Source organism: Sceloporus occidentalis, unplaced genomic scaffold, assembly GCF_023333645.1.
Source record: "Sceloporus occidentalis isolate IW3139 unplaced genomic scaffold, rSceOcc1.0.p SCAF_1, whole genome shotgun sequence".
Taxonomy (NCBI): domain Eukaryota; kingdom Metazoa; phylum Chordata; class Lepidosauria; order Squamata; family Phrynosomatidae; genus Sceloporus; species Sceloporus occidentalis.
In genome coordinates, this window is record NW_028316981.1 from 97,848,195 (window position 1) to 97,876,035 (window position 27,841).

General features: G+C 41.3%; 1 protein-coding gene across 1 annotated transcript; it reads left to right on the forward strand.

Annotated features, from left to right (window-relative positions):
- SKP1 (S-phase kinase associated protein 1) lies at positions 1–20,257 on the forward strand. Its single transcript, XM_089530214.1, has 6 exons — positions 1–109; positions 4,201–4,297; positions 10,282–10,355; positions 11,356–11,499; positions 12,123–12,263; positions 19,162–20,257. Exons 2-6 carry the CDS (start codon positions 4,201–4,203, stop codon positions 19,195–19,197), a joined length of 492 nt encoding a protein of 163 aa, XP_089386340.1. The 5' UTR covers positions 1–109; the 3' UTR covers positions 19,198–20,257.
- The last annotated feature ends 7,584 nt before the right edge of the window (positions 20,258–27,841 follow it).

Genomic DNA, 27,841 nt, shown 5'->3' on the forward strand with positions numbered 1-27,841 from the left:
CCTTTGCGTCGATTCCGCCCCGCCCCCTAGGCTATAAAAAGGGGGCGACGCCGCGGCGCCTCAACCTGTTTCGAGAGGGCTGCGAGGCTTCGGGTGTCGCGCGTTCACGGTGAGCGAGGCCGAGGCCTGGTCCGGGCGTAGGCCTCGCCTCCCAGTTTGCGGGGAGCGTTGAGTATTGAGCGTTGGGAAAGAGAGGAAGCCTCAGAGCGGGGCCTCGGGGGTCTGTGGGCCGGACGGGACGCGGCGAGGGCGGCGGGGAGGCTGCGTGCAGGTGGCTGCCCAGGAAGGAAGGAAGGAAGGAAGGAAGGAGGAAGGGAAAGAAAGAAAGGGCAGAAGAGGAGTGGGACCCAGTCTCTCCCTTCTGAGCTTTCTTTCCCCACTTTCCCAGCCTGCTCTTCGTGCCCAGGCGCTGCCCCTTCTCCCTCCCTCCCTCCCTCCAGGTTCCTATTAAGGGAAGAGCCTGGTTCTTCGCATCCCCGCTCAGCCCTAGAGACCCAGCGGGTGGCCTTGGGCCAGGCCCTCTCTCTCAGCCTCCTCGGGGGAAGGCCATGTCAAGCCCCCCTCTGAGCAGATCTGGCCAAGGAAGCCCCTGCCGCAGCGTCGCCTTAGGGTTGCCATGCTCCAGAACGGAGTTGAAGGCACAGAACAGCAACTCGGGAAGAGTATGTAGAGAGATCTTGCAGAAGCACCTTTGAGACTCAGGCAAAGACAGAAGCTGAAAGCATGAGCTTTGCTAAGCCTCAGTCTACTTCCTCAGATGAAGTAGTAGATTTTAGTCTAGGAAAGCTCTTGCTGGCAGTCTTCCTTTCAGCGAGCCTGGAAGGTGCCACTACAAGATCTCTCTACATAATGATGCTACAGACTAACAGGGCTATAGCTTTGAACTCTTCAACTTGGGCAGCTACTAAGATTCCCTTGTTGTTGTTGTTGGGTGCCTTCAAGTCATTTTCGACTCAGGGCGACCCTGTCACAACAGAGGACAGCTCCCCCTGAACAAATCTGGAAGGCACACGACAACACTGTGTGTGTGAAGGAATAGCCGCCTTTCAATGCTAAAAAGAGAGGGCAGGTTGGCTTCCCAGCCAGTGATGTAATCCCTGAGCAGTTCTTCCGCCATTAGTTTGCACAGCTTTCCAAGCCTCTTGGCTGGATAGGGCTGGGAGATGGAGGAGGAAGGGAAGTAATTTCGCCCACTTGCTTGCCCTCTTTGTCCAGTGCTGGCAACTGTTGCTGTTATGCTTAGTCACTCTAGCCCACTTTGGTCCTCCAGGTGTTTTGGACTTCAAATCCCAGCAGCCACTCAGCTTGGGTAACAGGCATTCTGGGAGCTGAAGTACAAAACACCTGGAGGACCAGAGTTTGGGAGCCACTGCCCTGAGCCATTGTGGCGTACTGTTCTGAGCAGTTGGACTATGACTCCAGAGGTCAGGGTTTGATTTCCCACTTGGCCATGGAAGCCCACTGGATGACCTTGGGCAAGTCACACTCAGTCCCAGAAAACAACAACAATAATGATGATGATTTTTAAAATTTCTTACCCACCTCTTCACAAGGCTCAAACTGGGTTAAAACATAGATGAAAATACAGTCAGTCCTTCTTATACACAGATTTTATATACATGGATTCAAGCATCCACAGTTTGAAAATGTTCCAAAAAAGTATAAATTTCAAATATCAAACCTTGATTTTCCATTTTTTATAAGGGACACCATTTTGCTATGTCATTATATTTAATGGGACTTGAGCATCCATGGACTTTGTTATCCATGGGGGATCTGGGAACCAAACCCCAGCATGTAACAAGAGTCCACTGTACATAAAACCATTTAAACACATTGTTAAAACAAGTAAACAGGACTCATTAAAATCACCCAACATAAAATTAAAAATAGGGTTTCCGAATTGTGTAGAAATATTTTATGCTCCAGTCATAGAAGCTCAAATCACAGAGGATATGCTGATTCATTTTGAATTGCTCCTTCAAGACAGTAAATCATGTCATGTGATGCTATATAGTTCGACACATTGAACTCTGCTGCAGTACATCTTTGTGTATACTTCCATTTGGATGTGCCAGGAAATTGAGAAAATACAACTCCCAGTTTTGGGAGTACCTTTTCTGTCTACTTATCACTGTAAAACATGCAATAAAGGGTCTTAAACTGTTTAATTAGGATGGTGTCATACTTGGTCAATATTGTAAGAAGACCTATCTCACTAGAAAAGATGATAAAGTAGTAGCGTGAAGGGCAGTAGGAAAAGAGGAAGACTGCATCCCAGATGGATAGACAGGAAGCCACAACCCTGAATCTGCAAGACCTGAGCAGGGCAGTGGAGGACAGTGACTTTGAGGTCTCTCATTCATAAGGTCACCATAAGTGGAAGCTGACTTGATGGCAGTTATTCACAGAAAAATGATGGAATACTTATTTGTGTCAAGCTATTAACTGCAGTTCTATGTTGAAAACACATTTCTGTGCAATGTATATAATCCAATTTCTTGCTAAAGAACCATGCAGAATATTGTCACACTGAAAAGCTTGTATTTTTGATGTACTGGAGCCTCCAAAAAGGTACTTTAGAAGTGGAAAAGGAGAGCGTACTCATAGTGAAGGATTCTGTAGAATAACGTATCTTGGATGTACAGAATTACTGCTGATCTAACGTAGGAGTGATTTGTCTGCAGGCATCAGCATATGCTTTGTCTGAACATGACCTGTGTTCTTTTTCAGCTGCTTTTAAAAGAAGTATAAGAGTGTTTTGTGGTGTTTTGGAACTTTCAAAGGTCTTCACTTGTTAATATTGTGGTGGTAATTTCTATAAGGTAAAAGTCATGAATTGAGAAATGAGGTTCTTTTGGTTTTCAAGGTATGGCACACTGAGCTTATTGATATATAGTGACTTGATTATCATCAATAATTGGAAAATACAGTAACTCCCCATGCGGCATTTTTGTGTTGGAAGGAGCAGATCTCAAGACTGTAGGCAGCTAGTCATCTAGAAAAAACTATGCAACATTACACAGCACATCATCAGCTAGAAATTGTATCAGAACATTTCTGATTACATTTATTAAAAACAATAGTTACATTTCAGATACTAATTTGAAAGTTTAAAAGATAACATTTTGTTGAAATTCTTAAACACCATTGCTGCTTAATTTGCATATTTTAACGTGTGTTAAAAGTTATTTGCTAATACAGAAGTGTCCTTTCTCACTGGTGCTGAGAAGAAATGTGCATTAAGTAGTTTAAAAGTGCACTATCATATGTTGGATGCTTGCCTAGTACATAGGCCAGATGATTGGAGTCAGAGTTTTGGCCCAGAATCAAGCTTTTGCAAAATACCAAGTGGTTCTCGAATTTTGTTCCTTGAGCATTATTCTTTATTTGAAGGAAGATAATCAATACTGCAGGTAATAAAGTGAGGTATACAAGCAGGTCAGGCTGAGGAAACCAATGTAATGCTATTGTGTAGTGTTAACCTTTTGTCAGAACCTGAAATGCAATCCTGAAATATGCATCTGCAGTGCTATTTGTATATATCTCCTTTACCCTAGTATACTGTTAATATATAGGTTTTTTTTTAAAATTAGTGTAGAGATAGTATGGGGCATAGAATGATCTGGAATCTATTTAGAGCTCCGTTATAGTTCTTTTTGGCTATTAACTTATTTGGGCTGCATCTGCACTGCAGACATAATCTGGTTTGGCACTGCTTTAACTGCCATGGCTCAGTGCTTTGGAATTCTGGGAATTGTAGTTTTGGGGGACATTTAGCCTTCTCTGTCAGAGATCTCTGGTGCCACAACAAACTATAATGCTCAGAATTCTATAATATTGAGCCATGACAGTTAAAGCGGTGTCAAACTGGATTATCTCTGCAGTGTGGATGCATCCTCAGTGACCTTCAGCATCCATTGCCATGCTCAGATGGTATGGTTGGATGGCACTGCTTTCCAACCTACTCTGTGGGGGCAGTATTGACCTGCATTACTGAGATATGAGAATTGTTGTAGACAGTATTCTGAATGCTCTAAAATGCTATGTAAACACTGCATAGTTACATTGGAAGATCTCTGTTTACATTCAACTATAAATCTCTTGTACTTGACATATCACTTGCTTCTTCAGTATATGCGAAACAGCTATCATATAAACTTATGTAGCTAAGAATATTACTATATTTTCCTCTCGTAGATGCCTTCGATTAAACTGCAGAGTTCTGATGGAGAGATATTTGAAGTTGATGTAGAAATTGCAAAACAGTCTGTTACCATTAAGACTATGTTGGAAGGTAAGAGAATTCTGATGATACTAGATACAATGGAAAGAAGGGGTAAGAAATTTTCACAATAGAAATAGATTACTTCCTGAGCTGTAGGTATAAATAAGTATTGGAATCATAACTGAAAGTTTGGGGTATATGTAGTATACTGATACTTATTCCTTTTAAATAGGAACAGTTGGCCCTCTGTATCCACAGGTTTTTTTATCCACAGATTCAACCCTCCATGGTTTGAAAATATTCAAAAAGAACATACATTCCAAAGGCAAACGTTGATTTGGCCATTTTATACATCATTTCCCTATCCCATTTTATTTAATGGGACTTGAGCATCCGCAGATTCTGGCATCAGCAGGGGTCCTGGAACGAAATATCAGCAGATATCAAGGGCACACTGCATTATATATATTGTGCTTACCCTATACACGTTTGCACTTCAGATATGTCAGCCGATTCCTCTTTCTGTTCATGTGTGTACCTATATAAATATGTATCTGCCAGCCATCATACATCTGATGCAGTCAACTCTTGTTCATGAAAACTCATGTCACAGTGAATGTTTTAGTCTTCAGGGTGTCTTAACTCCTTCTTCTATTTAAGTATATAGGCCAAGATTCTATTCCTCTGCTGGCCTAGATATGCTGAAACCAGATGAGAGGTTGTTATTATAGGTTGAGTCTCATTATCCGAAATGCTTCGGACCAGACACGTGCTGGACTTTGCATTTTGGGGGAAATATTTGCATATACATAATGAAATCTTGGAGATGGGAATGAAGCCTAAATAATGAAACTCATTTATGTTTTGTATACACCATATACAAGTAGCCTGAAGGTAATTTTATACATAATACTTTAATTTTGAGCATGCAAGAAAGCTGATGTACACTGAATGTCCAGAAGGCCAAGGTATTGCTGTCTCTTACCCATGTGGACAGTTTTGGATTTTGGAGCATTTTGCAATTCTGGATAGGGGATATTTAACCTGTAGCAGAACGAAGCAGCAGTCTTCAGAAGAAAAGAAACAGCTGACAGCAGTGGCAACAGGAGAAGTAGAACATTGGGACAGGTGGAAGGCCACTCCACCACTCCCAAAGTTCATTGGCTCAGAGGACACCTGCCCCCAAGTCTAGGAATAGGTGACTCAGATCCTGCTGCTCCCTCTTGTTGCTACTGTTGCGAGCATTGAAATACATAATGTATCACTGCATGATAGTTTTACCACCACAGGTTCCTGGCTGTGCCACTGTAATAAATAAGGAGCTTTTAGGGACCGAATAGATAGGCAAAAAAAAAAAAAAAAAAAAAGGGGGGGGGATTCTAAGTGGCTTCAGAGCCACCTTCATGCCACCTGGCTGCCCAGATGTGGTCCGGTTTCTGGCTGCTTCATGGGTGCTGTGTTGACTTGTCGCACACCGCCGAGCATCATGAAGCAGGCTTCTGGCCATGGAGAGGGCAGCAAAGCCGTTTTTTTGCTGGCTGAAAGAAAGAAGTTGGCAGCACAAGCTTTTGTAGACTAGAGATGCATATGCATCTGAGGAAGTAACTTTAGTCTTCGAAAGTTCGTGCTGCCAACTTCTTTCTTTCAGTTAGTCTCAAAGGTGCTGCAAGATCTCTTTACATACTAATTCTACAGACTAACATGGCTATATCTTTGAATTCTACCCTTATGATTACTGGTAAAGTAAAAAAATGTTCTAAGTGAAAAAGAAATTAGAAAAGTAAAAAGCTCACTTCAGTTTATGATCCAATGCTCTTTCCTTTATGTATGTCAGGCTTATATGTGTGTTCTTCACATTCAAAACTAGAACATTTGCAAGTACAGTGTGCCTGCATTATACGCGGACACACCATACACGGCTTTCAGTATATGCTGAAAGCTGCCAGGGAGCCCTCCGGAGCGCGCGGGGCGCAAGGGGCAGCATGTCCCATTAACAGTAATGGGGGGTGTGCCCGTGACGTGTGTGCACGGCCACGCCACCGCGCCATGCACAATCCCCATTATTTTGAATGGGGCTCGAGCATATGTCTTTTTTTAACGCGGGGGAGGGGGGTCCGTAACAGATCCCCCCTGTAAAAAAAGAGTGCACTGTAATATACTTAGGTCATATTCACTTATGACACTGGAACAAAATGTGTATGCAAGTGAGGTGTACATAAGCTATGACTACCCTGGAAGAAAGAGTTTGGGTTGTATTGAAACTTCACCTGTGTTTATTTATTGTAATGCAGTGAAGTGTCAAAGCAACTGAAAAAAAATGTTATAAATGCACAATGCCATGATATTTGTAGTAGTATATACAGTTACCTTTTCCAGGTTTTCATATTTTTGGGGTCCATAGTAAGTAGACTGCTGCTCTCATAAATGTGATAGAACCATCCTTTCTCCCATCCTGGGTGGTAGGGGTAATTTCAGCAATTACATGGTAATTCCCACCCCTTTCCCAGCTCCAGGGTAGAAAGGAAGCCTGGATTGTTTGGCACCTATTTGGGATGCAGAGCAGTTTTGCCAATAAGGGCCCAGAGTAGGAAAGGGAGACAATGCACTTGCTTTGCTACTCTGTGACTGAGATAACCTGTAGTGCCTGGGTTGAAGAGCAGCCAAGCAAACATGTGCTCCACTTCCTTCTCATGAAGGAGATGGGCAGCCTCCTTGGTGTATTAGAACACACCAGTGTAAATGAGAGGTCAGAGGCCTGGCTGCAGTTTTTGTTGGTGTACTAAGGTCAGATCATAAATGGCGAACCCTTTACCTACCTTAAAGTATATTGGAACTGGAAATGATGTAGACAATGGCGATAAAAATTACCAAGAGTTGAAGTTTGTTCCCTTTGCTATTTTTTTCCTAAGCTGAAAAGCCCTAGAAACACTTGCCTTATCTTTGTGGATGAACATAGGTTAAAATTTTTAAAATTAAGAATGGCTTGAAAAAATGTAGTCAGTCGTCCTTTCTGTGCTAACAACTTGGGTTTAATAATTTCAGGACCGGTGGAATAAACCATCCCTGTTCTGTTTATTTTTTGAGCTTTTGTAAAGTGATTGCACAAAGGAGAAATTCATTGGATAGCTAGAATTGACAGTCTCTGGAATCAGTTACATTTTGCAGGTTGAAAGTTTAATTCTGATAGCCAGCAAATTTAAAAGTGTATGTAGAACCTAACCAGATGGTCTGTATGTAAATCATGCTGTTTATAATCCTTGGAAGTAGGGCTCCACCAATCTTTTCAAGCTACTTCCCAGTATTTTCTCTTGGCTCTCTCTCTCTTTTATACTGTGGTATTTTTGATGAGGAATTTGTAATTTTTAAATTGAGCTAACAATTGAGGTGCCTAGGAAACTGATTTGGTCAGGCATAAAATAGTGAAAATAATAAAGGTTAGGAAAATGCCTGTTCTACCTTTGTTTTTATGTGTTAATTATATTGGTTTTTATTAGAATTTTCTGTTAATCATCTTGGATAGAAAGGTGCCCCTTTAGGATAGAAAGGCAGGATATACACCTAAAGCTCATAATCTAGCCAGGTGCATATGATGTCTGAAATCAACATAAAACAAACCTTTCTTCATAATAGCATGTTAGTGGGATTATCTTCTAGGCTAGTCTGTATTTAAATTGCATTAATCATGACTGAGAATACATGAGCTCAGAGGTGTTTGGTCTAATAGGCCTTTGCTCAGTACAACACAATGATGCAACATGTATAGTCATATTAGTATAAACTTGGAGACATGTTTATGTAATTACACACTGCTTGACAGGCTTTGAAAATTGTTTTATTTACTCCATAGTGACATGTTTTCTGTTTAGATGTGATATGGCTATTCTTTTTTATTGCAAGTCCTTCATAAACTGCATAGGAGCTCTGTGGTTGCAGATGGACACAACGTATTTTCTGTGGCTGTCACATTTTGAATCAGATTATTCTGTATCAGATATTGGCTTTACTCAGATTAAAACTATTCTCCTCTGTGTAGTGATAGGCTGCCCTTTCGTTAAGTGTTTTAAGCAGAGGCTAAGGGGTCACCTTTGCTTTACTTATGCACATTATCCTGTGTTTCTCTGGGGTTTAATGAAAGGACGTTTGTTTGATAGCACCTCTGGTCCAAAATACACCGCAGAAATAATCCAGTTGAAGCTGTTCAGTGATGATGCTGGTTGAGTTGTATTGCCTTTGTGGTTATGCAACTTTTTGAGATTTATGTATCCCCTTTTAGCTGGATGGGGAAGGTAAGAGCAGTGAAACTGATACTTGTTTACAGCTCTTATGGTAAATTTCTTTGAGCTGCTCTAGTTGTGTGTATAATAGCGACAGGATGATGGCCTTTAGTTATGCCAACACATGCTTTCCCAAGATAGCAGTAGTCATGATACTAATTGGTCTGTCACCCTTGATTATTGAGGACTAAGTTCATGAAGAAATTGTTTGCCAGGAGAGCAACCTATCCCATTGTAGCTGCTGTTGGATGAATAAACAAATAGCTTTTTCTAAAGCATTGGCTGAAGACTTGATGTGTGACTGGTGAGGTACAGCAGCAGGTTTTCCTTCTCTCCTGGGAAAATAGAAGTTAGCAGTAAAAGTAAACAACAAGGACTATGAATTACATTAGGTTTTCATTTAATATAGATACTTACTTTGAAGTAAATATGTGTATGATCAGGCTGATTACCATATATACTTGACTAAGTCGACTTTATGTATAAGTTGAGGGCAGTTTTTGGGGCTAAAATTATGGATTTTGACATGACCCGTGGATAAGTCGAGGGTAAAACCTAGGGGCCTATAGCAAAGGATCTAAAGGATGAAGCAAAGGATAACAGTGCCACAAAGAAAATTCCAGCAGGCATGTTTTTGCTCATACTAAAGGCTATATGGATGAGTGTATGGGTCAGTGCTTCCAAGACAGATTTACTCCTGCCTTTCACCAGGGGATGGTTCCCTTTTAAAATAAGAGTTAAAGTACAGTATTTACATTGGTTTGTGGATAAGTCGACTCAGGTTTTTGGGTCAATTTTTTGACTAAAATTTCTAGACGTATGCATGAGTATATACAGTAGTTGTGCATGGAGCATTTACCAACCCAAACAAGACAGCAGGTCTCCTTTGTTAAATTAGTCAAGCAATAGAGTGTGTCTACATTGTGTAAGGTGGTTGTTTGCAGGGGGATAGCTTTATTAGGCTGGAATCCTCTTAGTGACATATGTGCTTCATTGAGTGTTGTGGAAGGAGGTGCTGAATACTTCCTAGCACAGTGCCCTGACTACACAACAAGCTCAATTCAGATTGAATGAGCCAGAGTGCACTTTGCAGACCATTACTGGCCAAGGTGTGGAAGTTCCTGTGTGCTGTTTGGCTAGTTGTACAGCTAGTAAAAAGGGACAGCTGCTGTCTTTCTGGGTTCCTAGCATAAAGATCGGCAGGTCTTGTTTGTCTCCCTCACAAAGTTGCTCAAGCCCCAGCATCCCACAAGTAATGTGCAGTTGCAAAATGGGTAAGACCAGTTTTAGTAGTGCTGATAGAGCTCTGCTTTGCTGCAATACTGTTGGATCGTAGCCAGTATCTGTTGCAGCAAAAATCTCAAGTCTTTTGGCATCTCAAGGGCTCATTTTCAGTATCATAAGCTTTCATGAATTACAGTCCTCTTCATCAGATGTAAGGCATATTGTGAAAATTCAGTGTTGGAACTCTTTAAGAAAAAAAATGTCTGTTTGTTATACTAGCTCAGTGTGTCCTCCATTAGATCACCAAGGTTGAGATGACTTGCATTCCTTTAAAAACCTTTAGTCTAAATACACAACCAAACTGTTCTTACTGGGTACCCCTTTCCATAAGTTTTCTTCACATTGGAAATGTAAGGGTGCTTGGAAAAAATGACATGTAGCCTAAAATATAGGTAAGTATAAATCATGAAGTGTGTCTCACTTCATTATAGTGGAATGTGGCTGGTAACATTGCAGATGTTCTGACATTCTAAATTTGATTTTTTTAATACCCAGATTTGGGGATGGATGATGAAGGGGATGATGATCCTGTCCCTCTTCCAAATGTCAATGCAGCCATATTAAAAAAGGTAATATGCTGAAAGTAATTCCCTTCTTGTGACTGACTGACACTGTATGAATGTAAAGATTGTTAATGTTGTTGTACAGTATAGAGTTCTTCTCCCAGCATAGTTCTTGGTAGGAAGATAGAGAGGACACTGATGGAGAACAACTAACCCAATTCTCCTTCAGGATACCTTTACCAGTGTTGCAATTGTGTGAAATGTACATTTGCATTTGTCATAGAAATATATTAGTTAGGATGCATGGCTCTGTGAGATATAAATAAGCAAATTAACAGTGCATATTGCAGTTGTACATACTAGCCATTTCTAGTCATTTTTGGCTGTGCCCTTGCTCTGTAGTTCAGCACTGTTTTGTTCACTCAGTGCCAACACTCTTGGTAAAGAACCAGAAAGCTCCCTCTTCTATATTTCCCTACCTTTTCTTAATGTTTTCCTGCTAGTGCTTTGTATGCATCCAACCTGGCTTTGCTTTGCTGTTCTTCGCATCTTGTTTTCTCTATCCAAATTTCTTATGCATACAGCACATTTTTCAGTTATACAGGATATGATAGGGATGCTGCATTTAGTGGAGCATCACTACAGGCTAGGGATGAATAGATCTATCACATTTTACTCTCCCTCAGATTCTCCTATTTTCATTGTTCCTTCTCTGCTTTTTCTGCTTTAGATTGCAGATTATTTTTGGGTCCACATACAAGTTCATGTGAATTTTATGTACACATTTTAAAAAGTAAACATTTTACTCTTTATCCTCCTGAGAGCCTTGTATTGAAATCATTATTGCAGTCAAAATGGTTTAAAATAGCAGTAATTTCTGGTTAAGTAAATAAAACATTCACAAGAAACCAACAGTTGTACATTATTGTACACAACAGTGATTGAGTGAAAATGCTTCTGAAACTTGACAGAACCAGAACCTGTAGCTTTTTTGAGAAAACCCTAAACTAAATAAGAAATCTTGTAAATTGTCTTTAATAAGGTTAATTTGCTCCAATTTCTTAAGGTGATCCAGTGGTGCACTCATCATAAAGATGATCCACCTCCCCCTGAGGATGATGAGAACAAAGAGAAACGGACAGATGACATCCCTGTGTGGGATCAAGAATTTCTTAAAGTAGACCAAGGAACTCTCTTTGAACTAATCTTGGTAGGTTGGTTTTGTATATCCTGTGACATGCTATGCATAGTCATATTGTACTTTGTAGAATAATAGAATGTAAGACAGGCTGTAGATAAAAATCTTTACTATAGCAATTTTTTACAGAATCATTTCATTCTGAGTTCTGTTAAATAAGAAATTCTTATAAATCTAAAAGGACAATTTTGAAATACTGTTTGAATTGTTATAAAAGTCCAGCATGTGTGTATGCAAAATAAACAGATATTGACTCTTAGCATGTAAAATTGAAAAGTACAGGTTTGCAGGTGGAGAAAATGACACTGAAGTTTGTCTCTCTGAACCCACAAGTGTGATTGATGGACTGGCATCTGATGAACAAGGGCATTTATTAGTGGGCTTCTTTGGGTTTTGTTTGCCTTTTTTGGTTCTTAAAGTGGTTATTGAGCATTAGCTGACCACACTGATGTGAACTTTAAGTTTAGTATATTGGAGAATATGTTTTCTATAATGTTTACAAGATTTCAGACACATCACTGAAAGTGAAATGTAGTATTTCTGTTGGTTGCTATTGTACATAATAAGCTGATAAAGTAGTGCATTTTGAGGTGGATTAGTAAGTGCATGACTTTATACCTGTCCATTTCCTGAAGGCTGCAAACTACTTAGACATCAAAGGCTTACTTGATGTGACATGCAAGACTGTTGCAAATATGATTAAGGGAAAAACACCAGAAGAAATCCGCAAAACCTTCAATATCAAGAATGACTTCACTGAAGAAGAGGAAGCCCAGGTATGCTAAATTGCTTTCCATGATATTATATCTCTACTGCCTGTTGCTTTGTGCTCCAGGATATGTGGCTCAGTATGGTGAGTAACAAATTTGTGGAGTTGTTTCATGACAAGAATGTTCTTGCTGTACTTACCATTCTCCCAACAATTACTTTAGTCTCTGCAGGGGTTCTTATAATTTTCCTGGAAGCAAAATAAGTACACAGCACTTGTAGTATGCATCTCTGATGTGCCGTCTATGCTGCAGTGAGGTTTGTAGGTGTTCATATGTAAAAAGATGTATAAATTATTTAAAAATAGTAACAATACCAAACCCAAATGTTATACTGGTGTTCAGTAAACATTATGTGTGTGTTTGTTCCTTCAGGATGCCTGTTGATTCATGGTGGCTCCATGAATTTCATAGAGCTTTCTTAAGTGAGGCACATACACACATGCACAATAGTTACTGAACACCTGTATAATTTCTGAAGCTGGAGGATGCTGTCTCCACTTCTTACTCCTCTTAACTCCTGAAGCAGAATGCTGTTGTGTCAATGGGAGACAGCAGCCTCCAGCTTCAGGAGTGTGGTGCAGGAGGAATATGTCACAGCTATAGCCATTATATTCAGTGATTATAGAATTAATAAAGTGTAACATTAGTATAAAACATTACTAAAGATTCTGGTAGGGGAGGAGGTTAATGTGTATGTGGGGTGACAACTTGAGTTATTGCACCAGGTGATACCGATCCAGTGTTGGCAAGAGGCCTCTTGATCACTGCTCATCCATCTGCTCAGTTGTATCTCCCAAGATGACATTGTGCAAAGGGAGAAGTTGTTCCCCAGTGAGGCAGGACCTGGGAATGGATAGGGCTGCAGCTGGTGTGTGTGTAGGAGATTTGTAGAGGCCACATGCTCTGGACTGGCGGCTGGCATGGATGGGGAAATGGAGAGATTTAAAGTACTGCTCCAAGCAAAGGACTCTTTCCAATAATTGACCCCCCAATACTCCCCCCCCTGCATCCACAGAGACGTGCCTACCCCATACAGCTTCAGCCCCTCCTCCCCAACATTGTTTTTTCTGCTACCTCTTCTTTCAGCCTGCCCAATGAAAGAAAGCCTACCAGTCAAGTCCTAGCAAAGTTCACAAAACTTAAGCAGGATCCCAAAATTGAAAGCTCATTTCTGCTGCCACTTTGCTCCCATTACCATGTGCTCTAATGGCTAATTCCAGTCAGTCCCTGGATGGTGTCACTTCAAGCCACAAAAGTGATGCCCTGTATCCAAGCCTCACAAGAATTTTCTGCCACTACTAGTGAAAGATGCGGCTAAGTGATTTTGCTTGTGTGGGGAGGTGAAGAGTGGGAGACACCACCACATGAAGCAATCACTGAGGCTGTGCAATGGTTTTAAGGGGGGCTGAAAAGAAGTTTCATGCAATCCTCATCCCCACCATGGTCCTAAAGGCCGCTGGCTCACCTCATCTTTCTTGCACACTAGTACTTTGATAGAACCCCTCCTGCTGCCCCCTTTTCCCTTCACTGCCCCCCCTGGATCTTTCCATCACTCCCATGGAGGTGTAACACCCATTTTGGAAATCACTACTTTAGAGTATTTAACCTTGAATATATTCTGTGCTTGACTAAATCTGTTGCCTGTGGTAACTGCAAATTGAATTCTGTGCAAGACAAAATTCACAAACTGTCCATAGAGCTCTTTAAAACAGCAAACACTGTAGTCTTAATGGGAACATTTGCTTTTTCTAGAGTAGTGTCAAAGCTGCCTTTGGATTAATTCCATAGCAGCCTTGGACCAAGATCATACAACTTTACAAAAGTATTTTGAGCAGTGAGATAACAGTAATGTAGAGGTTTTCCCCATGTCAGCCAGCTGCTCTGGTCTCTTTAATATATAGCTACTCATATAGTGTTTGTCAGCAACTCATGGTTTTCAGGATTCCTGCTTCAAGCAAAACAGTTTGAAAAAATGAGAACTTTATGGCATCTCTTTTATTTGACTGAAGTTTGACAAAGCATAAATGAATTTGTTTGTAGAGCAGACCGTTGTCACTTAATTGCCATAAACCGATGATTCCTAAAGTGAGGGGTGGTGGAAGGATCCAGGGGGGCAGTGAGGTAGAAAGGGGGCAGTAGGGGGGGTGGAGGGGAAAGGGGACAGCAGGGAGCCCTTCAGTCAAAGTATTGGTGTACAAAAAAGACAGGAGGTCTTCAGAACCATGGCAGGGATGGGGATTACATTAAACATCTTTTCAGGGTCCCCAGAAAACCACCACACAGCCTCACTGATCATTTTTGTGGTGGTGTCTCCCACTTTTTGCTTGCCCATGTGAGTTCACTCTCTTACTGGCATCTCTCGCTGGTAATGACAGTTAGGAAACTTATGCAAGACTTGGGCACAGGACATCGCTTCTGTGGCTCAGAGTGGCACCATTTTGGGACAGACTGGAGCAAAGAATTAGAGCACAAGGTGGTGGGGGAGACGTTACGGCAAAAAGGAGCTTTCAAATTTGGGACCCTGCTTAAGCTTTATGAGCTTTCCTGAGATTTGGCTAATAGATTGGAGTTGCATTGCTCCTCTTGTATTCTTTCATCAGACAGAGTGAGAGAAGAGGTAGCAGAACAAACAATTTTTTGTGGGAGAGTGGACACCCTGTGTGGAGAGGACAAGTCTCTGGGGAAGGAGTATCTGTGCTCGATTCTTGGAAAGTTTCTTGGAGTGACTCCTCTAGTTAAAATCTGTCTGTTTCTGGCCCACACCAGTCTCCAGTCCAGAGCATGTGGTTTATGTAAACACCCTACACACACACACACACACCACCTTTCTCTGCCCTGATGAAGGATGAGAGTCCCTCCTTTTCTAGGGAGAAGCTTCTCCCTTGCATCTGGTCACCCAGGGAGCAGCAACTGAGAAGCTGCCTGAACAGAAATCAAGAGGCCTCTTGTCCGCACTGGCATATGCTGCAAGGCTGGCAGGTATGATAGGCTTCTCAGTTGCTGCTCAGCTGCTGCTCCCAGAATCACAGGGCACAAAGTGAGCAGCAGCTGAGCAGCCAGTCAAACAGCAACCAAGACTGTGGCCTGTAGCGTATCTGTAGTCCCAAAGGACATTTTTTTTTGTATTACACGTTCCCTAAATGGTCCATAAACCTGTGGGCTACAGTTGTTCACTTCTGGTTTATAGTGCCCCTGCCTTTTTTAGAATGCTGTAGAATACTGCACTATTAGAATTCTTGGGTGTGTGTACAGACTTATGAATGCGCAGCAGTTGGCTCACTTCAGATCTTAACCAACACTGGGACTGAGGCATCTCATCTCATGTGATGGAATTGAAACAGTGTAAGGTTTGAATGTTTTTATAACTAAGGGTATTGATATGCCTAAGTGCAAGGCCATACTTCTCTCTACCTTTGGAAACAATGAGATGCCTTGGTAAAACAGTACAGTGCTGTAGTTTTAGCATGTGCTATGATAAGTTGGCCAGTGTTGCTTACCAGTAGTTATTTATGTCTGGTTAGTGTTGCTATTTGGAAAATTTTGGTTCAGATCTGTTTAGCCACAGAGTCAACAACTAATTATTTCACAGAATCATAGAAAGGACCACAGGAGACATCTAATTTAGTGCCCTGTTAGGGCAGACACTCCCAGATAAAGCACTGATTGCTTTCCCCAGCCCTCTGAAGCATTCCATTCCATTGTTGAATAGCTCTCACAGTAAACAGGTTCTTCCTAATATTTAGGTGGTCTCTCTCTCTCGCTCTCTCTCTCTCTCTCTCTCTCTCGGTAATTAGAATTTATTGGTTCATGTTCTAGTTTCTGGAGCAGCAGAAGATAAGCGTGTTCTATTTCCTACTGGACATCCCTTCAGATGTTTAAAAATGGCTCTTATGTCACCTCAGTTGTCTTTTCTGCAGTCTAAACCTATCCAGCTCCCTCAGCTGTTCTTTATAGGGCTTGGTTATATTATTACAATTGATTTTGTTTGTTTAAACAAAGGATTTAAACTTCTGTTCCTAAACTTATACATGGAGGGTGACACTAACAGAATGACTAGCCTAAAGCTACCTAACAAGCATTCCTGTGTTTGAGCTTGTTGTGAGAGCTTTCATGCTAATGTCTATTCTGTTTGATCACTTAGTGCGTTAAAAGTTTTGGTAGTGGTCCTGTAGCCTGTGTGTTGACTGTTAAACATACCCCCACCCTCAGTAAAAATTTCCCATTTCCATTGCTCAGAGATGAGTGCTATTCCTTATGAAGCTAAATCAGACTTGCCTTTCCATAAGTGGGAAGGTTTTAGCATGTTCAGTTGAACCCTGAGATACAAAGAAGTACAAAAACCTTGGGAAAGGAGAAGCAGCTGCCCTGGGGGTATTGTCCTGGGGGGGGGGGGGGAGTACCAAAGTAGAACAGTGAGTATTGCGTATGCTTAATCAGATTGTTGTATGCTTAATCAGGCAGTGGAGGTGGGTGTGGGAATAGCATGGCTGCTGGAAGGTCTAGCTTGATGGCTAGCTATTCATTTATACCTTGCCTTTAACCCCAATCCTGAGACTGAAGGTGGCTTGTAAATAGAAAAACCAATATAAATTAAAATATATACCAACCAGTAAAAGGTTAATGTAATCAATCTATAAAATTTAAACCAGAAAATAAAAATGAACAAGACAACACAGTATTAACAGTCCAAATTGCCATCAGTTCCTAAATTCATATTGGAATAGAAAAGTTTTTGCTTACTGGTGAAAGGACAGCAAGCAGGCACCATCCTAATCTCCCAAGGAAGGGAGTTCTAAAATCTGGGAGCAGATTTTTAAAGAAAAAACTCTGTTGTTCCCACCAAACATATCTGGAAATTTGATGGGCCAGAAAAGGGCCTTTGTAGAGGTTCTCAACATACAGGTAGGATCATATAGCGAGGTGAGACTGTTCAGAAAACTAAATTTGAGTTATATAGGGCTTTATAGGTTATATATTTTATATTGAATGTCAAGAATTTAGATCAAGGGAAGTAATAGTGCCCCTCTATTCTGCTCTGGTCAGGCCCCACCTGGATTACTATATCCAGTTCTGGGCACCACAATTCAGAAAGGATTTTGAGAAACTGGAGTGTGTCCAAAGGAGGGCGACTAAAATGGTGAAGGGTCTGGAAACCATGCCCTATGAGGAACGACTTAGGGAGCTGGGGATCTTTAGCCTGGAGAAGAAAAGGTTAAGAGCAGACATGATAATCCTGTTTAAATATTTGAAAAGATGTCATATTGAGGAGGGAACAAGTTTGTTTTCTGCTGCTGCAGAGAACAGGACCTGGAACAATGCATGCAAGCTACAGGAAAAGAGATTCCACCTCAACATGAGGAGGAACTTCCTGACAGTAAGGTCTGTTTGATAGTGGAACACACTCCCTTCGCATGTGGTGGGGTCTCCTTCCTTGGAGGTCTTTAAACAGAAGCTGGATGGCCATCTGTTGGGTATGCTTTGATTGAGAGTTCCTGCATGGCAAGGGGTTGGATTGGATGGCCCCTGTGGTCTCCCCCAATGATTCTATGATTTGAATTCTGCCCAGATATAGACGGGCAGCAACTGGAGCTGTTGGAGCAAAGAAGTTGTGTGCTTCCTGTTCACAGTCCTAGTTAATCTTGCTGCAGCTCTTCATGACTAATAAAAGTTCACAGGGACAGACTTGAAAATGGGTAGAGGAGTGCACCTGAAAGATTAGTCTAGATTTAGTCATTCCCAGTGGAAAGCATGTGACTGAAGTAAATCAGGAGTAGCACACTAAAGGAGCTTTCCATCCTGCAACATCTTGTTTGGGTAAGTAGGGCATACCTCTGTGCCAGTGTGTATGGAATTGCTTCTTACATGATTCTGTGTATGTAGAATTGTGTAACTATTGTCTTGTGCTATGCTTGGTAAGAGAAAAGGAGATAGGTACTGCTGCTCTTTTCTGCCACCAACCAGTCTGCCTCCTCCACAGTTGGTGGATATCTTTACAAAGAAGCAGCCTGTTTCCTCTAGCAGCAGCCGCCTGAAGGAAGCTCAGTCAGCTGTGATTTCTGAAGATAGTATTGACTGAAGGTGGATACAGGATGCCTGTTGTTGTTGTGTGCCTTCAAGTAATTCCTGACTTATGGTGACCCTAAAGCAACCCTATCACAGGGAATTCTGGAGCTAATAGTATGTGACTCCCTCAAAGTCACCCAGTGGATTTCAATGGTAGAGTGGGGAATTGAATTTAGTCGTGGTCCACAAACCACTACCCCACTCAGGCTCTCGTACAAGATGCTACTGACTACTTGTCTTTTTCTTTCTCCAAGATTATGTGTATGGTGGGTGAAGGTTCCAGTCCCATGCCGCCATGACACAGAAGTTAATTCCATTAAACCCTGTAGAACATATTTCTTTGGCTCTTTCCTTTCAGGCTGACCTGTACATGGCAAGGCTTCCTTGCTGCAAGTGCAATACTTTGGCAAGGTGTGTTTCTGTTCAGTAGTTACAGTAGTGTGGGCAGCCAACAGCTAAAGTTTCTGGCTTATTTCTGTTGCCTGAGTCTGCATACTTTCATGTTTATTGTAGCATGAGTTAATTACATCACATATTAAAACTCACTAATATCTAGTTTAATTCTGACAGCTTCTCCAGAGGGATGGATCAATATGTAATGCTATTGTGTTGTCCTCTTTTTAAGCAGTGTTGGATTCCATCTGTAAGGGATCTCCAGTGGGAAGTAATTTAGTTGGTTAAATACTTCAACTGAAAGTGTACAGGAAGCATGCAATTTCCCTTCCTAGAACAGTTTTATAAGAGGTGTATTTAAATTGGATGTCCTCACCTATTGCTTTAGACAATTTCAGAAACGCTGAAAAAATGTGAACTAAATCTTCACATGGGTTTCTGTTTTTAGGTACGCAAAGAGAACCAGTGGTGTGAAGAGAAGTGAAGTCTTGTGCCTGACACCCAGCGACACTGTAAGGATCGTTCCAAATACCAGTTGCACTGCTCTGTTTATAATTGTTAATATTAGACGACTGCAGCAGCAAATGAAGTTGTACTAGTAGGGTGTTCTCTTGCATGTGTAATGTCTGAATATAGATTCAAAATCTATGGTTGAGTTTTTACCAGTGTAATCTGACGTCTTTACTTTTTCCTCTGCTCTGAATAAAATTAAGTGTGGACTCTGTATGGCAATTAGCATTGCAAACTAGCCTTTCCATGCTTTTAAATGTGTCACTGTAAGATTAAAATGTGTAGGATTTCAGAAACATCTGGCATTGTAAATAAAACCACTTACAAAAGTTTTCTGAAACAGAATTAATGAAACCTATTTTATTCATAGACCGGTGGCTTCTAAGAACTACAGGGCATCTTGGAAAATTGGAAGAATTGTCCAGGGTTTTGTTCTAGTCAACTCTCTCTTGTTGGTGCCCCAACTGCCAACAAAACCGTGTTAGCTTTGTTTACTAAATTCTGATGGCACAATGTAGGCTTGACTCAAAACACTGAGAGTCATATATTTAAAACCTTCTTTCAGCCAAATAGTAAAGATTATGCTCATTGATGGAAATTGCAGCTATCTGTTTATTTCCAAAACCAACAGATTAAATCCTGCTATCTTATCAAAAACAAACTACCAAAGTTAACCTTTCTTGGGCAGTGAGTATTGGTGCCTGCTATTAGGCAAGCTACAGTATTGTCCAATATGTTTTTGAAATGTTTTATAGTTTCATGAAAGTTGTTAGCCTGTGATGCTTCACAGGGAGTCAGGTTACAGTGACTTGTCACTGTGCATATACAGTGTGATGTTGTGCCATTTGATGGTTGTCTTGGAAAAACCACTTCTAAGTAGACCACTTCTAAGTAGCTGAATAACTTTCAGGTTTTACAGTTCCCTTGTAGGGATTAGGGGAATGATATGCAGCAAGCTTGTATTGCATTCCATTTTCTGTATGTACACTAAAGTAGAATAAGATCTTAATAAATTTCTTCACTTCAAAAGATCACTGGTGACCTTTCAGCATTTAATACAAAACAAAATACTTGGGAGTCTAAGGCAGTTACCTTACAATTGATATTATTGATTTGTGTAATGATGGGCAACTTTCACAGGCTATTAACCTGCAATGCTGCTGGTATATTAGTCAGTGCTGCTTGTCATTTTCAGAAGTAACTGTTTTTGAAAGAAAGTAAAAAATATGAGCTTCAGATGTCACTACTACTGTGTTTAAATACACATCATAACAAACCCAATTGTCTTTTTAAAAATCTTGTCCTAGTAGTTTTTCAGAAATACGCCTAGAATTCTACAAAGTTGTTTGCAGACTTTAGATTCCAAGATCCTGTTGAGTTTCACTTCCCCCAGCACAGAATTATATAAAACAGTTGTTTTCCCCACAGTTTTCTACTGAATTCTCCAGTCTAATTAATTCAATCTGAATTAAGGTGTATTCAGTTGTTCCTTTAGGAAGAAAGAAGTTCAGGTAGCTCTGTTTTATGGGGGCCTGGTGTTTTCTTTGAGATCTTTATAGAGACTGGAAGTGAGGGGCATGGGTATGACAAGGCAAAAGAGATGGTCTGAGATGGATGCTGAGAAGGTCTTAGTACTGCTCACTTGCCTGGTGGATTCAGAGCTCAGTCAGGTGTGTCCCTGAAGAATGCATATATTCATATTTGGATGGGAGGAGATTTTGAGCCCCAAAGGCTTGTAATTGAGCAGTCCCCTAGCTGTAATCCCCATGGTAGGTTTCAAATTCTGCTCTGTTCTCCCAGTCTTGTTAATGTGCAATTACTTTCTGCTTTCAGTACCTGTGCACCCCCACAGCAGTTTTGTAATGGAAGCTGAAAGATCCCTAATCAAACAGTGTTCTCTTTGAAGTCCTCCCATAGTATACACTGCAGTACTATTCTTTACCTAAGAATTGAGTTCTATGTCTCTTTTCATCCTGTTCATGTTATCTACTGCCCAGGAGGCACAAGAAGAAAAGACTCTAGAGCAGCGATTCCCCAAGTGGGTGGCATTTAACTGGGGGTGGTAGAAAGATCCAGTGGGGTGGTGAGGAAAAAAGGGAAGGAGGAAAAAGGTGGGCAGAAACATGAGATGGGTAGAGAGAATTGGGGCAGTGATGCAGCTGTGCCTGGATGTGAAGAGCTGTACTTCTCCTTCTATGCACACCTCATAGATTTTCTAGTGCTAGTGAGGTTTTCAAAACAGCAGAAGCTGCTTCTGCCCTTCCCTCATAGTAAGTGCATGTGTGTAAGAAAGCAAAGAGGCTGAGGAACTGAAAATGCAGCAAGGGGATAGTGGGATGGCATGCGCATGCACAGATGACTACCAGGGAGAGGTGGCTTAATGGGGAGCCATCAATTGTGTGGTGACTGGCCTCTGAGACCACCTTTTTATTCGCTCTATCCTCTCACCATCTCCCCCAGCTCATTGTTGGGAGAAACCTGGATGGAGTGGGGTTGATGGTGCTGATTGACTGAGGGAGCAAAAGAGGGAGGCCAAAGGAGGGCTGAAGGCTATATTTCAGAGGAAGGAACTGGCAAAACCACCTCTGAGTATTCCTTACCTAAGAAAACCCTATTAAATTAATGGGGTCACTGTAAGTTGACAGGCAACTTAAAGCACACACATTTATACACATAAAGGGTTGTCTTTAAATCCTGCAGAAGAGGCTGTGGAAAAGAACTGGAATTCTTGCAGTTTCCAAGCCTCTTCGAATAGGAGAAAGAAAAGTTCTGGGCATCACAGTTGAAGAAGGCTATTGACAAGCTCGAATGTGTCCAGAAGAGGTTGACCAAAATGGCAAAAGGTCTGGAAATCATGTCCTATAAGTGGTGGAATGAGAGCTGGGTATGTTTAGCCTGGAGAAGAAAAGGTTGAGAGATGACATGATAGCCCTGTTTAAATATTTGGAAGGTTGTCACATTGAAGATGGAGCAAGTTTGTTTTGTGCTGCTCCAGAGACTAGCACCCGGAGCAATTGAGTCAAACTACAAGAAGAGAGATTCCACCCAAACATTAGGAAGATTATCCTGATGGTAAGAGTTGTTTGATAGTCTCCTCCTTAAGAGGTTTTTAAACAGAAGCTGGATGGCAATCATTTGGATGTGCTTTGATTGTGTATTCCTGCACGGCAATCGGTTGGACTGGGCAGTTCTCATAGTTTCTTCTAACTCTATGCTTCGTAAGTGCATATCAGACAATGACCTTTTAGTTTATCGTGAACACCTGGATTAGCTGCACAAAGTCATTTCTGATAGATTTCACAACACTTTTTTGTTTGTCTCATCTACCCATTCCTAGATATCATTCCTAGATATCAGCAGTGAGGAAAGTGGAATAATGAACTGATTTCACTCCAAAATGATATTGAGCTGAGACCAAATACATAAAAAAAAAATCATATGAAGGTTTTTGGTTAAAAAACAAAATTCTGCCCACTACCCTGAACTTTGGAACAAAGTCAAAATGTACTTTATTCCCTTCCCACATCATACTTAGTGGAGCTAGGCTTCAGTGCAGTCACCCAGCTTGCTTCCAAGCTTCTTTGTAGCACCTTCTAGCCTGATCTTGAAAAACCAGTATCTCTGCACCAAGTACATCCATTACATTGAAACTGTGAAAGCAGTGTTTTACAGATGAGATGTATTTTCCCCCAAATTAGTAAAAATATTACAGTAAGTAGTTTTACAAAGGCCGGTTACACACCGGCACTTTAGTGCGTGACGAGCACGCACTAGGGTTACAAAAGGGCGGTGCTTCTGCACCGCCCTAACCCTAGTGTGTGCTCGTCACGCACTAAACGGCGGCGGCCCTTCCATACGGCCGCCGTCGTGAGGACGTCACGGCCGCGCCGCCTCTAGACGGGGCGGCGCGGACATGACGTCCTCAATCCGTGGCAGGGCGCCTAGGGCGCCCTGTCCGCGGACCGTTTCGGAGCTCCTTCCTGGTCCGCGGCGCCGCTTTGCTTCGCTGGGCGCAGCCTTCAGACGGCTGTGCCCAGCAAAGCAAGGGAGAAAGGGGCCAAGCAGCCCCTTTCTCCCCCTCCCCGCCGCCACGGGGTGTCCTTGGGGCTTGAAGCCCCAAGGACACCCCTTTTCAGGCTGCGGGGAAGCGGCGTTTTGCTGCTTCCCCGCAGCCTGAAAAGCAGTGGATCGGGGCCTCAGCGGCTGCCGGTATAGCCACTGAAGCCCCGATACTCCAGGGAAAGGGGCGGGTCCAGACCGCCCCAAATGGGCGGTCTATAACCCGCCAAAGTTAAGTTTTATTTGTGAAATACACAACTTGTTTACTTTTTATGGTTAGATTGGATGTTTTGAATTTTCAGTGGAGCACTAGACTTAATATCAAGAAACAGGGCTGGGGGGCACTGGGGTTGTTGCTGAAGAGGAAAGGGGGCAGCAACCTGAAAAGGTTTAGGGGACAACTGCTCTAGAGCACTTGCCATGTGTATGTTGGCATTGTCTCTTTTGACCCACAAAGGGCTTCATGATTGTAAAGGGAGAAATTATGTCAAGCATTTGCTATCCTTCTGTATTTGTTCTGATTGGTTCTTAATTTGGGTTGCAAAGGCCAGAGAGAATATCCAGAAGTCCAGACACACTACATACCATGTGAGGGTTATGGCACATGCAAAATTAATTTGCTCTGGCATGCTGAAGAATGCTCCTCATGCTCTGGGGAGTCTAAATGGGAAAACAAGATGGAGCTAGTCACTAAGCTTCCTGCTGAAAATGGACATTTTAAGAGTCTAGGTATAGAGCACAATGCTCTGCGTGATGTATAGCCTGGGAGACTGAATGGGGTCTGCAAGCAACAATGCTTGGTTTTCTACCCAAACCAAACAGACTCTTCAGTAGTGTTAAAATAGTACCCATATATACTCGACTGTAAGTCGACCTTATACATAAGTCGAGGGCAGATTTGAGTGCCAAAATTATGGATTTTGATATGACCCTTGGATAAGTCGAGGGTAAAACCTAAAGGATGAAGCAAAGCAAAACAATGCCAAAGAACTTCCAAAATTTCAGCAGACATAAATCTTTGTGCTCACTCTTAAGGTTGGGTGGATGAGAGAGTAGAGGGGGTCAGTGCTTCCAGGACAGATTATACTCTAGCCTTTCACCAGGGGATGGTTCCTTCTTTTAAATAAGAGTTAAGATACAGTACTTACATTGACCCGTGGATAAGTCGACTTAGGTTTTTTGGGTCAATTTTTTGACCTAAATTTCTAGAGTTATACATGAGTATATACAGTAATATTGTTGGCTACAATATTAATATACGTGTGCTTATAGCAGCAGGGGCCCTGTTGAGGAATACACTTTGGTGTGTGTGTGTGTGTGGGGGGGGATGCCTGTGAGCAGGTCCTTTACTGATGCACTGTGATCCATCCTTCCATATGATTCACCTGCCCTCAGTCAAAGCCCACTTCATTCAGTAGGATGCCCACTGAGGAAATACTTATGTCAGATTGGTGGAGGGAGCAGGAAGGTCAGCTTTCACTTGCTGTCTTTCCCAAGAAATTCAGTCCAATTGCTGTGTGATGTTAAGCATCACTGTATTGGATTATAGCAATTGGTGTATGCTCCTAAGCATAAAGCATTAAATCTCAAATGGTATTGGGTTTGGCATACATATTTAAAGAATACATTTTTTCCTGTTCCAAAAAATTGGTTATCTTAGAGATTGGCAAAATGTGGCTGTGGGACTGCAACTCGCCATGAGTCCCTAAATGGTAGAGCCAATGGTAATGGTGTGGACAAGGTATTCAAATAACGAAACATATAAAAATTTATTTTATAGGATTATAGTCTCCAGTTGTCCATTTTTGAATAGACAGTCTGGTAGATTACTTTTATTTATAAAGCCATAAAGAAAATTTGAACATAAAAGCCAAAAATACAAGCTCAAAGGAAAAAAAATTACAACAAGTGATTGTAGAACAAATGAAAGACATTTCCCCTGCTATACGTACATACAGAGATTTTATGTGACTTGTTGAAGTGGTATTTCCAAGACTTGTACATTCAGACAGGCTTCAGGAAATCAAGTATGTTAAAAGAACTACAGTTGCCATGTATGAATAAAACATGAAGGGCAAGGCTTTCATTGTACAAAAAGACAGATAAATGCATTGAAACAAAAGACTTCATATAGCATTTCTAAAAATACACTTTTTGGCATTTTAAGTGAACTTTGTGTTTTTTGGAATCTGTTGGTTGCTTAATGGAGAATTTGTAAAAGTTGCTAATGGAAAAAAAACAACCACTGGGTTTCCTAATTATAGAAATGTAAATTGGTGACACTAACCAACACAGAGCTAGCCTAATCAACACTATTTTGTACAGTGAGCTATTTACTCCTAATGACCCTAGATGTAGCTGAATCTTGTGGTGCAAATGTTGCACTCTTGGGCTAAAATTGTACTGGCTTGGGGGGGAGGGTTTTACAGAATTTCAGCGTAGTTTTGAGCTAGGAAGGAGGACCTTCCTCCCACATACACTGCCCACATCCCCAGGTAAGGCAAGAGACTTTCAGTAGCACTTGTAGGAGTTTCAAAGTGGTATTATGTTCATGCAAATTCATTTGCACAGCCAAAATGGAAGTTCTGAGGCCCAGTTTTGCTTTCATTCAAATGACTTGCCATTGCATCTCTTCGCTCCTTTTCTTTTAGTTCCCAGGTTGCTTGAATGAAAGCAGTGTGAGGAACTGAAAATCTAATCTGTCCTTTCCACCTCATTTGTTCCCTTATTAGCAACAGATCATTTCTTTCTAAACATGGGCTTTGCAACTTTCATTAAATTGATGTATATATAGTTAATAAGCTATTTCCATGGCGTTGTATGGTACCACATGCATGTTAATTCTCTCTTATCTGGGATTCCAAAATCCAACTCCAGTCTTTCATGGCTGGCTGAGATAGTGACATCTTTGCTTTCTTATGGTTCAGCATACACAAATTTGTTTCATTATTTAAAAAATTTGTATAAAATTACCTTAAGGCTATATGTATAAGGTATATATGAAACATAAATGAATTTTGTGTTTTTACTTGGTCCCAACTCCAAAATATTTCATTATGTTTGTTGTGTGCCTTCAAGTAATTTCTGACTTATGGTGATCCTAAGGCAAACCTATTGTGGGGTTTTCTAGGCAAGACTTGTTCAGAGGAGGTTTGCCATTGCTTGCCCCTGAAGCTGAGAGCATGTGACTTGCCCAAGGTCACCCGGCGGGTTTCATGGCTGAGTTGGGAATTTAACTCTGGTCTCCAGAGTTGTAGCCCAGCACTCAAATCACTACACCATGCTGGCTGCAAATACAGGCATTCTGAAATTAAAAAAATCCAAAACATTTCTGGTCCCTAGCATTTCATATAAGGGAGGCTCAACCTGAATCTCAAAATTTATGTGCAAAGCTAAACTTTGTATATACTCTCCTCCAAGATGAGGAAGTAAGAATTGACAACAATTGGAGTGATCCCACTGGTGTGTCTATTCTAATACAAACATTTACATTTCTAAGGCAGCTGTACAACATTCTGTTGCAAATGTTTCCTTCAACATAAAAATCTGTCCAGCTGTGGATGAGGCTGTGAAAGCCTTGTTCCATAGATATTTCAGTTTTCCCTTACTAAGACCCAGTACATAGCGGCTCTGAAGAACGCCCTCGTCAAGTATGAGGGACGCCCCGCCAACACACCTCTCACATGTGATGAGGGCGTCCTTGCTGTGTGGTGGTGAATAGACGGCGCGCGCAGCAATGATGTCACTGCTATGTGGCATTCAAATGGAGCCATGCAGCAGCGACGTGCTTGCGCCGCCATAAGCTATTTGCGGTGGCCCAAAAAGGAGCCACTGGCAGTAACTGGCAGTAATTTTAGCTTGTGCTGTGCTATATACACGCATGTGTATACATAAAGAGGGAAAGTTCTGCCAGTGCAAGGAGGGAACATAAGTATGCTAGACTTCAGAGATGTCTTCGATTGCAATAAAAAGGCTTCAACATATTTTTACATTTGAAAAAAATTATGTGATTTGTATGGTGTATACATATTTAAAATAAGCATGTTCCATTTGTCTCTGAAACCAACTAGAATTAATTAGGTTATTTCAGTTATATATAGTAGTCTGGACAGGGCTAACTACAGCCTTAAGTTGAAAACTTCTGTTGGGTTTGTAGCTGCATGCCTCTATGCCAGCACTATTGTGTTTGTGTATGAACAATACATTGTGTAGGAGTATGTTTTAGAATACTGCTGGCTTTTTTAAATGGAAGAGGAATACATTAGTGCAAACAAGGTTTAAGTTGAAAGAGATCTTATTCCAATGTATAAAAAAATAGTTTAGGCCCTTGAATGTTTGCCCTAAATACAAAAATATTTTGGTTATTTAAAAAGGTGCTTTCAGATTGCTTATACCATGACATAATAACAATACTGTGCACAGTTTATATTTTGTATTCAAAACGTTACCTGTAAATTGGAAAGTAATGCTGACACTATTAGCAACTTCTACTAGTTGCTTTGCCTTCAAACCAATATAATACACATTTCCAAAAGGGAAAAATATGATTGCTAAAATAT

What these genes read in the sequence shown, in the direction of transcription:
- SKP1 (XM_089530214.1), top strand. Translation starts at nt 4,201, where the DNA reads ATGCCTTCGATTAAACTGCAGAGTTCTGATGGAGAGATATTTGAAGTT. An exon ending in CATTAAGACTATGTTGGAAG is followed by an intron (nt 4,298 to 10,281) that starts GTAAGAGAATTC and finishes TTTAATACCCAG; the next exon opens with ATTTGGGGATGGATGATGAA. An exon ending in CTCTCTTTGAACTAATCTTG is followed by an intron (nt 11,500 to 12,122) that starts GTAGGTTGGTTT and finishes CATTTCCTGAAG; the next exon opens with GCTGCAAACTACTTAGACAT.